At 41.1% G+C, this 15,059-nt stretch overlaps 1 protein-coding gene across 2 annotated transcripts in view; it reads left to right on the top strand.

The window, feature by feature from the left end:
- ahr2 (aryl hydrocarbon receptor 2) overlaps positions 1 to 15,059 on the top strand; it is an 80,925-nt gene that overhangs the window by 55,214 nt on the left and 10,652 nt on the right. For both annotated transcript variants that reach the window (XM_042404444.1, XM_042404445.1), the window contains 2 exons: positions 11,137 to 11,306; positions 11,403 to 11,492. In XM_042404444.1, the coding sequence (XP_042260378.1) occupies positions 11,137 to 11,306; positions 11,403 to 11,492 (260 nt within the window). The remainder of the gene's footprint in view (positions 1 to 11,136; positions 11,307 to 11,402; positions 11,493 to 15,059) is intronic.

Genomic DNA, 15,059 nt, shown 5'->3' with positions numbered 1-15,059 from the left:
GTCTCAATTTCCAAACCAGACAAGGCTTTTTCTGTACTTTCGCAAAGTCCTCGCCGTTCCTTCATGTCCAAACCTGCAGCGAGAGGATCAGAGAGAGAGAGAGAGAGAGAGAGCAAGACTGAGTGAAAGAAAGAAAGAAAGAAAGAAAGAGAGAGAGAGAGCATGAGTGTCAGTGATGCCGATCTCCTGTCACCCCACCGCCGCTGCCGCCCCGCCACCACCACCACCACCACCACCACCGCCGCTGCTGCTGCTGCTGCTGCTGCTGCTGCTGCCGCCGCCCCGCCATCCTGCAGTCCAAAGGGGGGAGATGGAGAACAATGACTCCATTCAGCTCTTGGGTTTCAAAGTCGAGAGAAACCGCAAAGTGCTTAAGAGAGGGGTGTTGGGAGATGGAGGGACGTGGAGGGGCGTGTTCGCAAATATGATAGAAAAAGAGAGAGAGAGAGAGAGAGAGAGGAGGAGAGTCGGGGAGGTGGTGGTTTGAGGGTTGCACCAGCCTAAAATGATTTCATGTACCACGGTTTGGATGACGGGGTCAGTGAGTGCACCCAGAAAAAAAAAAAAAAAAGAAAAGGAGCTTCTTCAAAGGTTCTTTTGTCAGCATCTACAGGAAGCTGTAATGACTCAAATTTACTATAATGGATATTTTTATAATAACAATGTATGAAATGACACTGTGTAAACGACTGAGGATCATCAGCTTTACGAAGCTTTACAGCCAGTTTCAGCTCATCGACGAGCTGCGGATTTACTGTTTCGGTTGATTTACCCTTTTAAAAAGGGAAGGATGCAACTAAAAACTGTTTTCTTAACGAGTAGATTAGTTGTTCGGTCCAGAAAATGTCAGAAAATGGTGAAAAATGTTTCTAAAAGTCCAAGACTGACGTCCTCTAATGTCTTGTTTTGTCTACAGTAAAACACAAAGATATTTCTGTCACAGAGGACTAAAGAAACCAGAAAATATTCACATTTTAGAAGCTGGAATCAGAGAATATATGCTTTTATTTCTTAAAGAATGACTAAAAACTATAATCAGAATAGTTGGCAACTAATTTATTATTCAACTAATTGTTGCAGGTCTAGTTTATACCAGAATTAAACACCAATGAAGAAAACAAAGGAGGAAAAGCAACGATTAATCAGTTAGAAACGTACTATTTTGATGACTTTTCAAGGAAAAATGCTAATTATTTACTGGTTGCAGCTTCTCAAATGTGACGATTTGAAGCTTTTATGTGTCATACATGCTATTAAACTTCATTTATTTGGGTTTTGTATCGTTAATACAGCAAAACAAGACATTAATCGTTCTTTACAGCCCTGTAAAGGTGAAAATCTGAGCACTATGTATGTTTAAAGAACTGATTGCTGGTTGTGTGTAGAAAAAGTTTACAGTATCCTAAATGAAGATGAGGGATTAGGCGGGTTGAGCGCCCCAGGGAGCCCCCTTTCATTATGAAACCATAGAAGAAGAAGAAGAAGAAGAGGTTGAGGGGGTGGTGGTAGTTTTGAGGGTTTCTCTTGTTTTACGAGGGCTCTGCCAGTTGGTAGGAGTCAGCTGTTCCTTATTAAACTCCGACGTTGGCTGGTGGGGGGGGGCGGGAGTTCCCCAGGACACCTACGGCGGTCCTCTGTGGTTGTATTTTTTCTGCGCAGACATTATTTATTAATTTATTTATCGTGTAAGCTATTTATCCATTTAGTTTGTCAATCTGTTTGTCCGATCTTTCTTAAAAATCACACTTCCTTTCGTGCATTTCCTTTTTAATCTAACGTCTAACTTCCTGTGTTTCACACGTTCTATGTTTGTACCTTTTTCTCTCTATTTCACTTCTTCTTCCTCATCTTATTCAAACTTCTGTCTCACCCTCTTCTTCTTCTTCTTACAACTAAAATAGCTCATTGTTGCTGCACTGAGACGCTGAACCACTAAATCAGATCGCCTCCGGCTATGAGTGTGTTAGAGGCCTTAACTCTGAGCATGCCCGGGCAGACCCCCCCGCCCCCCGCCCCCCGCCCCCCCCCTCCACACACACACACACACACACACACACACACACACACTTACACCAAAACCACACTAAGGCAACAGTGAAACCGAAGACAAAGACGTACACTCTTGAGAATTCTTGTGTCTAGTTTTGGGTAACATACATCTTTACTGAATATCTGTTAACAACACCCCCCCCCCCACACACACACACACACACACACACCACATATTGCTTTTGTTATGTATCTGTTTCATATTTGCACTTGTCAGTCCTACAAAATGTGTAAAAGTTTCTCATTTAGGCGACAAAAGGACCAGCCTGTCCAGTTTTATCGCCTTAAATGTCACTTTTTCCAGGTGGGCGAAGTCTAAATTTAGAGTCCTCATGTGTCATGTGTCGAGAAATTATATTTGTCTGTAAGATGATCCCTCTTAAGCGCCGATTATCATTCCTTATTATTATGAAGGAATGTTTGAGCGCAGTCAGGTTACAGAGAGGATGTCAAACCAGATGTCACGATGACATCGAGAGTCTGCAGGTTTTTTATTTCCATCGCTGCAACACGCAGGTCGATTTCACTGCACCTTCAGTCAGAGAGGAAGGAGAAACGACTGAAACCCTTTGATGGAGTTTTGGTAAAAAGAAACCTCGCTTGGAAAACATTTAGATATGTGGAAAAGTCCTCTGACCACAGAGTTGTTTGTTTGAAATAGAGCTGCAATGATTAATCAATGGGAGTCATTTTTTTAAAGAAGGAAATCTCTGATTCCAGCTTCTCAAACGTGAATATTTTCTGGTTTCTTAAATCCTCCGTGACAGTAAACTGAATCTCTCTGGGTTGTTGGAGCAAAACCAGACATTTGAGTAGGGTTGGGTGCCATATGGATATCCATATGTTTACATATGGCCTCATCTATATGTTTACATATGGTCTCGCTGTAATAACAAAGTAATACGTACTTTGTTATTACAGAGAAAACATATGTAAACATAAGGATATCCATTTGTTTATGTAGGATTAGCATGCTAGGCTAACGGTCCGTCAGCTGTGTGACGTTTTACAGAGCACACAGACGACGTTAACACACCTGTCACCTGCTTAGCGCGGTGCTGTTAAAGCTGAGACAACGTGGCCACACAAAGCACAGCGCGGCTATGCTAAATGACGCTAGCTATGCTAACTAGCTGCTAGCTGCCGTGTGTTTCATTTCAGTTGATATCAATAACTTTTAATGACTTATTTTTAATAAAGACCAGGAGAAAAAAAGGTCTTCTCACTCCCTAACCCTCCACGATGTTTCTGTTGTTGTGTCACATGTCGAACAACACATCTGTTCAATGATTGGCTGTCTGCACGTCGCTCGTAGCTCGCGCCATTATCAAGGGATATGATAGGCTGTTTATGCACGCTTGGGGAACTTTGCATATTCGTTATGTTTTTTCTCGGCTGTTTGCAATTGAATGCATTTAAGCAAACACTTATTCTTATTTCTATCAATGAAATGTCCGTCGTTGGTACTTATCGCTATCGTTTTATCACCCAGGCTTAGTTAGGAGTCTTCATAATGCTGCTGCAGTGAAGCAGGGCGTTGCTGAGAAAGAGTGTGCTCAGCAAAATCTTTTTCTGGATAAATAAACTTGAAAAAAAAAAAAAAGCACCTACTCAGGTTGGATGGAAGCGTGAAACACAGCTGTAGGCCGGCAGAAGAGAGAGAGAGAGGAGGATTCGCTATTCAAATTCATGAAATGTGAGAGTGCATGAAATCAATTGGCGCTGTTGTGTTTTGCCATAAATCATGTTAAACGCCGTGCAGAGCATGCCGAGGGAGCTGTAAAACATTTTGGCATGACACAGGAGGGGAAAACTCCCCCCCGCAAAAAAAAAAAAAAAAAAAAAAAGGAGAGGCGGTGAGAGCAAAGGATCATGGGATTATACATGAGGAGAAGTCTGTTTTTTAAAGATGAAGCTGTTACTTAAGCTCACACGTTGACACATTACACAACACAAGATGAGAAATTACCAGATTTATAGTGTCAGAGCAGGTAAGAAGGTAACCAATCATCATTTGTAGACGGCTTGTTTAAACCGTGTGCAGCTTTTTTTTTATGCATCTGTCAGAGCTGCAACAATTACTGACAGAAAAGTGAATCTGTACTTAATTATTTACTGTTTAATGACAATAAAGTTGAAGATATATTACCCAGAATTTGCAAAAAGGCAGTTTTTTATTTCATCTGTATTCCCTGGACAGAAAAAATAAAAAATACAGTTACTGCAGTACGATATAAACGTGCAACAGGCTGTGCAAGGAATAAATACAATATTAAAAAAGCATTAAGAGAAATTATTATGCAGTATATGAGCTTTTTATGCTCATTTCACTGTAATTTAGCACTCATTTTGTCTTTATTTGGATCCCAATTAGCTTCCACAAACTGGTTGCTAGTCTTCCTGCAATAAAACAAACACTATAAAATCATATTGATCAATAAAACAAGAAAAAAAAAAACACAAAACAAGCCATATATATACACTAATATACTCATAAAATGAAGGAAAAGTAGACAATACAACCCTATAAAATCTAAATTGTCAAGATAGAAACAAACTCTGTAGGAAACCACTTTTGTTTACACATTTACAGTCAGCATTTGGCTTCATTTACGTTCATAATATTCCAGTCAGACTTCATCTAAAACATCCACTGTCAGCTCTTTTATCTCGCTCGTGTATTTTTTTATAAACAATATTTCCTTTATTGTGTCATTTCGACTCTTTTTCATTCTGTTTTATGTTCGTTTAATTGCCGTTATTGCATCAGTAATATAATTTTCTTCCTCTTAGCTTGCAGGGTGGCCATCCTCAAACATCTCTGTCTTGGGAATTGACACATTCTTTGATCTCTGTTGGTTTAACAAGCTGATTTATGCCTCTTACCAACAAGAACAATCTTTTTTCTCTGTCTTTTTTTTTATGTTGTCTCTATCCAAACTAGTTCTTTTGGCTATTCGGTGCATTTTGGTTTTTGCACCAACTGTTCCATAACTCTTCCCTTCATACGTCTCTGATCAAACTAGCCACTCGTGGTTTCATAGTTTGGTTAGAAACGGTAATGTTGGCTTTTCCGAATACCCACATGATTTGAATTTCCTGCCGCAGCTCGAGGGTGTGTTCTTTGATATAAAACTTAAACTTCTGAAATGTATCGCCACCTGGAAACTCATATTTAAAGAGTGTGTGCCCAGCTTTAGCCACTGGTACATTTTCTTCCTTTTGTGCTTTGGTGTGTTTAACCAACCCATCTGGTTTGGTTGTTCCCTCGGCGTGTTCTCGTCTTTGTACCAGGCTGTTGTGGCACATCTCAAATTATCTGTTTCTGTGGGTACTTTTGTGGCTTTAACCAAACTGTAATCTCTCCCCCCTGGCACGTCTGTTTCTATGTACAAAGTGTTTTCATGGCATTAACCCGTCTTTGTGCTTGTTTCATTCATCCGACCCAACCGTGTCACAACAACATGTAGCTGCAAAGTGTCCTTCACACAAGTTAATGGAGTAATTTGCTTAGTAGTTTTGTTGCTTAGAATTAGATGAAAAGATCAATAAAGCTCTCATATCTGCACAGTAAATATAAAGCCTAGAGACTAGAAACAAGCAGCTAGCTTTGTTAAATCAGTGCAGAAACTGTTTTACCTGCAAGACTTCAGATTTCCACACAATCAGAGGAATAAAAAGTGCGTCCTGGTTTTAGTTCAGTTATAAAATCCAATTGCAGCATGGAGCGTCTCTCCTGATTGGCTGCTGTCAGCTGAAGAGTCGATACTAGACGGCAGAGACGCTGTTATGTTTAAACAGCCAACTTCACTGCATTTGACAGTCTTTCCATCATTGCTCTTGTTTCCATCTCAGTGATGTATTCAGGTCATTTAGAGACAAAATGCGAGTCGACTCAGCTCAACTTTTAGGGTGCAGTCCTTCAGATATTGCACATTAAGAAAAACAAAACAAAACCGGATACTGCACCGTCAAGGTACGGATATACCATGTAATACCAAGATATAAGTAATGGTTTTGAAAAAAAAAAGCACAATGAACAAGCAAGGTATTTCCCAAAATGTGGAATTATTCCTTTAATTTACTTTAAAACTAAATATGATATGAAATTTGGCACTTGTGTCACCAGTATGGAGCTAAAATTTTGACAATTGATTAATAATTTCAGTAATTTTTCAGGATTTGCCACTTTTCCTTGTGATTTATGACGTTAAAGTGAACATCTTTGGGTTAGACTGATGGATGAATTAAAAATATATACATATTTATAGATGCTGAGCTGAGAAATTTAACTTTTTCCAACATTTTATTGACAAAACGCAGATGAATCGACAATAAAATTAACCGTTAGTTGCAGAAACTAAACTAATATGAACATCCTAGAGATTTTAAAGCCAAAGCAACCAACAAAACGTTCACCAGTAGCATCAACTTCACATTTTAATGTCATTCACTCTGTGAGAACAGCTGCAGTTTAATCACAGACTATTCCCTACATTGCTGAAAAAAAACTCAGGATATCGTTGCTTTGCCAACATCCCCGGCAGTGCTGCTGCTGCTCCTCCGTCGATTTGGGAATTTTCAAAGTCGTTTTCTCGTCGGCACGAGCTCTGAGTTCATATCAGGCTGAGAAGGGTACGCTTGTTTTGCGTTGAGAAACGTGTTGAAACGCTCGAACAAGACGAGGACTGTTTGGTTTTAATAGGATCAGTCTATGACCAGATCTTTGAAAGTCAACCAGAACCACAATATACTAGCCTCTCTATTTTATCAAATAGTGGACAAAATATACTGTAAAATCATAGTTCACTACATTAATAAGCAGAAATAGTGGAACAAATGTGTCAGTGATCACGTATGATTAGAAATGACAAGTTCCTCAAAGCTTTCAGATTCATTATGGTTTTAAAATCACGGGTTTCATTCTTAAACATCCAGAAACTCACACTCAAAAGTCAACGTTTCACCTCTGTCACACGGCTGATTCGGTGGAAACCAGCCCTAAAATAACTAATAACTCAAATACTTCTTCTCTACTTCTTCATGTCAGCGATCGTTTAGTCAAAGCAGGATTATAACTTAAACAGATGACCGCATTTAGAAACCCTCAATTTTCTGTATTTTACATCTCACCAGTTACCAGCTGCCCTGTGGCCAATTTTAGGTTCTTTCGAGCAAGTGAAGACTTAAATTTCAAAGAGTTAAACATTGATTATATGAAAAAACTTCACTTTAAGTTCATTTAAAGTAAAATGAAAAGGGTACAACGGGTAAAAATGACCATTTAGTCACCCAAAAACCTACTGTAAAAATTTTCTTGAACATTAAAGTTTGAAAAGAAGCAGTGGTTACAGTTACATATATACATACAAATAGTACATATACACCCATATGCACAAAGTATTTACAATATGTGCAAAATCAATGTCATATACAGGTTATAGTGCAAAAACAGACTCTTTTTTCAGGGTAAAACCTGAACAAAACTCCAAAAATCCAGTTTTATTTGTCTGTTTTTTCATATATATCATCATATATAATCACAGCAGAGAAAAGGGGATGTTTGTTTTCTAAAGGGGGAACTTATAATCTAAAATATCCAGTATTATCATTATCCAGTATCTTTAAATTTAACATGAAATGCTTTATGGTCGTTTTGTTGCGTGTTTCCATCGGTGGCGATCCCATTTAGGAACAAACCTCCTCCGCATCCACGACTGCTGTTACCAAACCGGCTCGATTCAGATCGATCGAGTCTTCCCCTCCCCCCTCCCGTCAGCGTCTTGAGGCCTTTTTCGTCGACCACTTCACATGAGTCTCGTCTTCCAAAATGGCTGCCTCCCTGCTGTGTCCGCTCCACAGGCGAAAAACGCCGAGGCCAACGGGTAATTTTGTGGCTCTGCCTGTTATCCTCGTTTGACCTGGAGTTTTTTAACAAGGACAGGGCTGAGCCAGCCTCCATGCACTGTGTTGTGCTGGTGTCAGTCTGCAGATATTCTGAAGCTCTGAATTTCAAACCCAGTGCTTGAATTGGTGTAAAAAAATGGTGCCAGTACAACAAACCTGCAGCCTGAATAGCCTGCACGAAAAATTATTTACGTTTCTGACTCTTCTCGCAGCTTGTTTGAGGTCTTATATTGCCTGATTCTTGCAATAAGTACTCCAGAAACCTACAGAAAGTGGCTGCACTGAGTATTAAATATTCAACTGGACAGAAATCAAGTGAGTACTGGTCCAATTCAAGCACTGGTTAGACCATAAAAGTCTTCAGGATGGAAGATGATGTGTAGGATTGTTTTACTTTGGATTAAACAACCCTAACCCTAACCTCTAACCCTAATCCTAACCCTTAAACAACCATAACCCTGACGCCCTAACCCTTAAACAACCCTAAGCCTAACCCTTAAACAACCCTAACCCTTAAACAACCCTAACCTCTAACCTCTAACCCTAATCCTAACCCTTAAACAACCATAACCCTGACGCCCTAACCCTTAAACAACCCTAACCTCTAACCCTTAAACAACCCTAACCCTAACCTCTAACCCTAACCTCTAACCCTTAAACAACCCTAAGCCTAACCCTTAAACAACCCTAACGCCCTGACACCCTAACCCTGATGCCCTAACCCTAACGCCCTGACGCCCTAACCCTAACCCTGATGCCCTAACCCTAACGCCCTGACGCCCTAACCCTAACCCTGATGCCCTAACCCTAACGCCCTGACGCCCTAACCCTAACGCCCTGACGCCCTAACCCTAACCCTGATGCCCTAACCCTAACGCCCTGACGCCCTAACCCTAACCCTGATGCCCTAACCCTAACGCCCTGACGCCCTAACCCTAACGCCCTGACACCCTAACCCTAACCCTGATGCCCTAACCCTAACGCCCTGACGCCCTAACCCTGACGCCCTAACCCTAACCCTAACCCCCGACGCCCTAACCCTAATGCCCTGACGCCCTAACCCTGACGCCCTAACCCTAACCCCCGACGCCCTAACCCTAACCCCTGACGCCCTAACCCTAACCCCTGACGCCCTAACCCTAACCCTGATGCCCTAACCCTAACGCCCTGACGCCCTAACCCTAACCCTGATGCCCTAACCCTAACGCCCTGACGCCCTAACCCTAACGCCCTGACGCCCTAACCCTAACCCTGATGCCCTAACCCTAACGCCCTGACGCCCTAACCCTAACCCTGATGCCCTAACCCTAACGCCCTGACGCCCTAACCCTGACGCCCTAACGCCCTAACCCTGACGCCCTAACCCTAACCCCCGACGCCCTAACCCTAACCCCCGACGCCCTAACCCTAATGCCCTGACGCCCTAACCCTGACGCCCTAACCCTAACCCCCGACGCCCTAACCCTAACCCCTGACGCCCTAACCCTAACCCTGATGCCCTAACCCTAACGCCCTGACGCCCTAACCCTGACGCCCTAACCCTAACCCTAACCCCCGACGCCCTAACCCTAATGCCCTGACGCCCTAACCCTAACGCCCTGACGCCCTAACCCTAACCCCCGACGCCCTAACCCTAACCCCTGACGCCCTAACCCTAACGCCCTGACGCCCTAACCCTGACGCCCTAACCCTAACGCCCTGACGCCCTAACCCTTAAATAACAACTAACCCTAACCCTAAGCAATGAAAGTGTAAAAAATCCCATCAGATCTTCCTGCTTAGTTACACTCTCTATAATCAATTTGTGGTGTTCGGTTCAGTAATTACTGAGAAAAATCTCTATTTTCAGTCGTTCAGTCTGTTCACTTCTTCAGTGAATTCCTACATTTCCTAGAAAACCTTTCAGCACATCATCTCTATCATTGATTTTCCGCTGACTTTGAGTCTCTTCCACCTAAACGCCAGTTTATCTTGTAGCTTTATTGCATTCAGGCTTGTTTTCTGCTGCTGTGTCTGTAAAAATCGCTTCTTACAGTAAAAATGCCTTCAGACAGCGAGTTGTTAATGTTAGTAAATAGTGAAAAATGCTCTTTATTATTTCGTAGAGGTCATGGTGACGTCTTTAAATGTGTTGTTTTGTCTGATCAGCAGTTGAGAATCCAAAGATATTCATTTTAGACAGCAAGTATTTGGCATTTTTGCTTAATTAATGACTTAAATGATTATTAGAGTATTAAAATATTGCAGAATTTTAACTGCTCTAACCGCTTCACACCTCGACTTGTACTGTAAGCTTGATTGCTGCTATCCACCTTGTATCAGGTAGTAATAATAATAGTACAACAGCTTTTTTTTAAGTAATATCATTAATGTTTGCTGGTCCAGATCAGCTGCTTGAAAGTACTGAAAGATGTCAGATTGTCTACGTTTGGTCAATAATACAGAAAAGCAAGAAATGTACACCAAAAATAAAATCTACAGATGTAATACTTATGTATAAATGTGTATAAATTCACACAAATATTAGATATATGTCACTAATTTACTCATTTTAAATGCATCCTCATCCATCCATCATCATTTTCAACTGTTTTCCTCAAAAAACCCACCTGCTTCCTCTCTGAGAGGATATTTTAAGGTGCTCGGGGCGGTGGGGGAGTTGTTTTTCTTTTGTTTTTCGGCTATGATTAAGAGACTCGCTCGATAACTGCCAGAGGAGGAGGAAGAGGAAGAGGAGGAAGAGTCGAGTGACAGTGTTGTAAGACGACAGGAAGCATCAGGCGGCTCCACCCTGATAGAAAGAGACAGAGGAGATTTCTGTTTGTCTCACTTCACACTTTTCATTCAGAAGATGTTTTAAGAGTTTCGTAAACAAAACAATCTGCTGATTGTAAAACGTCCAATATGGCCGTCAGACGCCGTGATTCTTGAAACGTTGGCAACTTCTTTCACGACCTTTGCTCTCAATACTTTTTGTCACACTGGATGGAGGAAAGTTGTTTCTCATTTTCGGTTCCTTCTTCTGTGGTTTCCTTATTTGTAGTGAAAACGAACAATGCAAATCAGGCTCTTCAAAAAGTATTTTAATGCATATGGAAGCTTTAATTCTTCTTCTATGTTTATAAAATAATATAAAAAACTGACCAAAAACTGACAAATTTTGTTCTTCTTGACCTCCAGCCACCATCAAGAAAGGCAAGAATGGCACCAGTTGGACCAGCGAGCGGAACCTGATGTTCGGTGGAAATCCGCTGACTCCGTCCTCCAACTCCTCCGTCACCTCGCCCTCCTCCAACCAGGTGACCTCCATCGACGGCGTCAGCTTCTCCGAGGGAGACCTGCTGCTCCAGGTGAGGCGCCGGATATATATATTAATGTGAACGTTAGTATTGTTAATGAAACAGATGAGATCAAATCTGTGTTTTTTGTTTCTGTTTGGTCTTCAGGCTCTGAACGGGTTTGTGTTGGTGGTGACGGCTGAAGGTTACGTCTTCTACACATCCCCCACGATCCAGGACTTCCTCGGCTTCCACCAGGTGAGAACACGACCAACTGATGACCAATTAAAATGTAAAAACAATAAAGTTTATTTATATATTACGCCTCAAAACCACAGTTACAGACTTTACGGAGCTTTATAGCGAGTTTCAGCTCATTGTTTAGCTGTTTGGCTGCTCTGGTAACGTCGTTTTGGGACGCAGCAGGCAGCTGTTTTCAGATAAAAGGCTTTAAACGGCAAACAGACACAGTTAGCTGTAGACTAGCTGGTGAACATAGTGGAGCATTTAGCACCTAAAGAGCCAGATATATAGATAACAGAGCTAAAAGAGGGCATGTAGTTTACACATGAGATGTAAAATGAGATATCTGGTGTAAAAAATGTAAAATAATTGACTGTTAAATCATGAAAAATGTGTTTTAATAAGCGAGCCTGAACACCAGTAATCCTGGTGTGGATTTGTGTTGGTTTGCTGGTATCGATTAGTCGTGTTTCCTGACACTCACAAGCTCCCGTTGGTTGTTTATTTATCTATTTAATCCTTTATTCAAACACTTTAAAAGAGTCTCGTTGAGATCTTTATCTCCTGTTCTTCAAGAGGTACAAGAATAAACATATTCACGTTGAGCCCGGACAGACACACAGAAAAAGAGATCAATCTTATCTTCTCTCTGTCTTCGAGTGAGATGAGAGATTTCGATTTCAAAGTTTTTCTGCGGTTCACTCACATCAGCAGAAACCAGTTCTTACAAGCTCGGTGTGAGCATGTGGTTCAGCTGAGACAGCAGAGGTAATGAGGCTTATAGATAAATCACATAAAATGCAGTTTGTTAAGGAGGGCCGTCCCACCTTCTTTTTTTATTATAGGAGATGTGATGACGAATTTATCAGCTGTGATACAGTGAGACTGGAACAATACCTCTCCATTTCACTCCTAATCAATATACTTTCACTGCAGGCTGCAGGAAGATCATCAATGTTGCAGAGAATCTCTTATGAAAAGAATGAAAAGTGACACTTATGCAACAAAAAGAATATGAAAAGCTGTTTCCTGTTAATTGATCGTGTTAGCAACTCACGAAACTCAGTGACGTCTTGCAGAATAACAACTTTAACTGTTAATAATTAAACCCAATACAACATATTTTCTGATATAATCAAAATATCCGTCCTTGCAGTGCAACATGACAGCTAATGTCGGAGATGTTTTTCTGTGGTTCCTCAGTAAAAACATAATGAAAGGCTCATTGAGCAACTATTAAATGTTGCTTCCACTGGCGGTGATGTTACCCAACGGTTGGCCCGACGCTGTCTGTGTTTGTGTCGGATTAACTGAACTCATCATATTTTCCCTTCTGTATTGTTTTGTGTGTGTTTGTGTGTGTGTGTGTGTGTGTGTGTGTGTTGGCGTCCTGCGTTGTGACACACACTGGGAAATAACTGGCCTTTTTAAAAAGTTTATAAAGGAATTGTGAAACTCACTAGTGTCCACTTTGAGTTTAAGTAAAGGAAAATTAAAGTCATCCGGAAACGACTCTTTACCTCACCGCGACCTTTTCTTCTTCTTCTCTGACCTCCTGAACTCTTGTTGTTCCTCTTCCTTTTTTTTAAGGAGCGCACCGTTACGTGTTTTCTACACATTTCCTACCTTCTATGAAGCGGTCGGTTTCACTTCGTGTTTTTTTTTTGTCGTGGAGGAGATGTGAAGCTGTCGCAGCGAACATGTTGTTCCTTTCTGTCACATGCAGTTACAAAAGCTAAAGAGAGACTGTTGTTGAAAACTGTCCCTTGTGGTGAGAAACCGAGGACACTCTGACATCCTCTGATAATTAATCGTCTGCTGCATTCATGAGCTATGGTGTCACAAGAAAAAAACAATAATAAACATCATGAAAAGATGTGAATATTAGTTGTTTTTTTTTCTTCTTTGTTTGTTTTTTTGTTTTCTCTACTTGGCCCTCTCTCTCCTCCTCCTCTCTCTCGCCTCGCTGCGCCAAACCTCTTCTGTAAACATGGACACTTGTGGTGTTTCTGTCATCAGGAGGACGTCGTGTTTACAAAAAAATATCATCAATTCAGATGTTTTTATAACGTGTTTTGCACCAGAGGCACCTAAACATGTCAAACATGTCAAAAAAGATTGTTTTGACTGCTATGAACCAGGACAAAATGTTTCAATTTCTTTACTGACTTCAAAGACCTGTTGCTCTGTTTCTGTATCACTTCAAGTGTTTCTGACACTTTCACAATAAACTCTGGGATGTTTCCTTTCTGCCATATTTCTGCATGTAGTCACTGTGGTTTTAGTTCTTGCTCCAAAATATCAGAATCTGAAGATGGAGGCAACAATAAAGTGCTGATCCGGCTGCCAGATAGCAACTCAAACTGACAGCTGAGTGAGGATATAAAGGCGTGGAGATGAAAACATATACAGAAGGTAGCAGGCTTCATATCTCTCATTGACGTTGGTGAAAAAGAGAAATATCATAAGTAAAGTTAAATTACTAACAGCTGAAATGAAATGTGCTCTCTGCAGCTGCTTTTAGCCAAACTGTTTCTTGCTTTGTGTAGTTATTTTAGCCAAAATAACTACACAAAGCGCGCTGTCACACTCTTGCACTCAATTTATAAACAACGTTTCGGTTCTCAGACCTTCATCAGGATGTTCAATGTTTGGGATATTTTGGTTTCTTTCACGGTTAAAGTTTATGATCCGACGCACCTGCTCGCAAGATTTTCTAGAGTTCTCTCTCTCTCCGCAGCTGCTTTTAGCCTGAACTCTCTCTGCCTCGTCAGACAGCAAAAGGTGATAAAACACGTAGTTATTTTAGCCTTTAGTTACTCTGAAAGGACCAAAAAAAACAATCTGTCAAACTGTCAGCCTCTTTCAGTTCTCAGACTTTAATCAGGAAATGTGCAATGTTTGTGATATTTTGGTTTCTTTCACAGTCTGACGCACCTGCTCACGAGTTTTTCTGGAGTGTTACCTGCTAGCCTTTAGCTGCTTGTTGAAAGATAAACCTAATAAGACTCATTAAGAGATTTGAGTGAGTTAAAATGCTATCAAACCCTCCAACTACTCATATGTCATTAGCGGAATAATTTGACAAACATTGCTAAGATATGTGCTGCAGAAAATCCAAATAAAACCAGTAAAGTAAACAAAATGTGTAGTTGAAGGAGATAAAACACCAGTATAGTCCTCTCAGCACTTTAAGCTCAAATATTTAGCTGCTTCGTTACTTTATATGGAAAGAAAATGGACATGTTGTGCATCGTTTATACACATCTTAAGTATTTCAGGCGGAAAACATGATGGACATGCAGACAGGTCAGAGGGAGAAACACATGTGAGTCATGTGCCTGTCTGTCTGTCCGTCCGTCTGTGTGTTTGTGTCCATGAGAACTGAACTGCTTTGTTGGCTGTGAACTCTTGACTTGTAAACACATCCGCTTGAACCGAGGTTAAAGATGTCTGCAGTCGACGGGAGGGGGTGGGTGGTGGTGGTGGGGGGGGGACGTAGCCTGGGGAGAATGCACGTGGTAAACAGCTCACACACTTACATACACACCACAGCCTTTTTTTTTTTTTTCACCACACGAT

The sequence above is a fragment of the Thunnus maccoyii genome, chromosome 24 (genome assembly GCF_910596095.1).
Source record: "Thunnus maccoyii chromosome 24, fThuMac1.1, whole genome shotgun sequence".
NCBI lineage: Eukaryota > Metazoa > Chordata > Actinopteri > Scombriformes > Scombridae > Thunnus > Thunnus maccoyii.
This window is presented reverse-complemented; position numbering and strand designations above follow the sequence as displayed.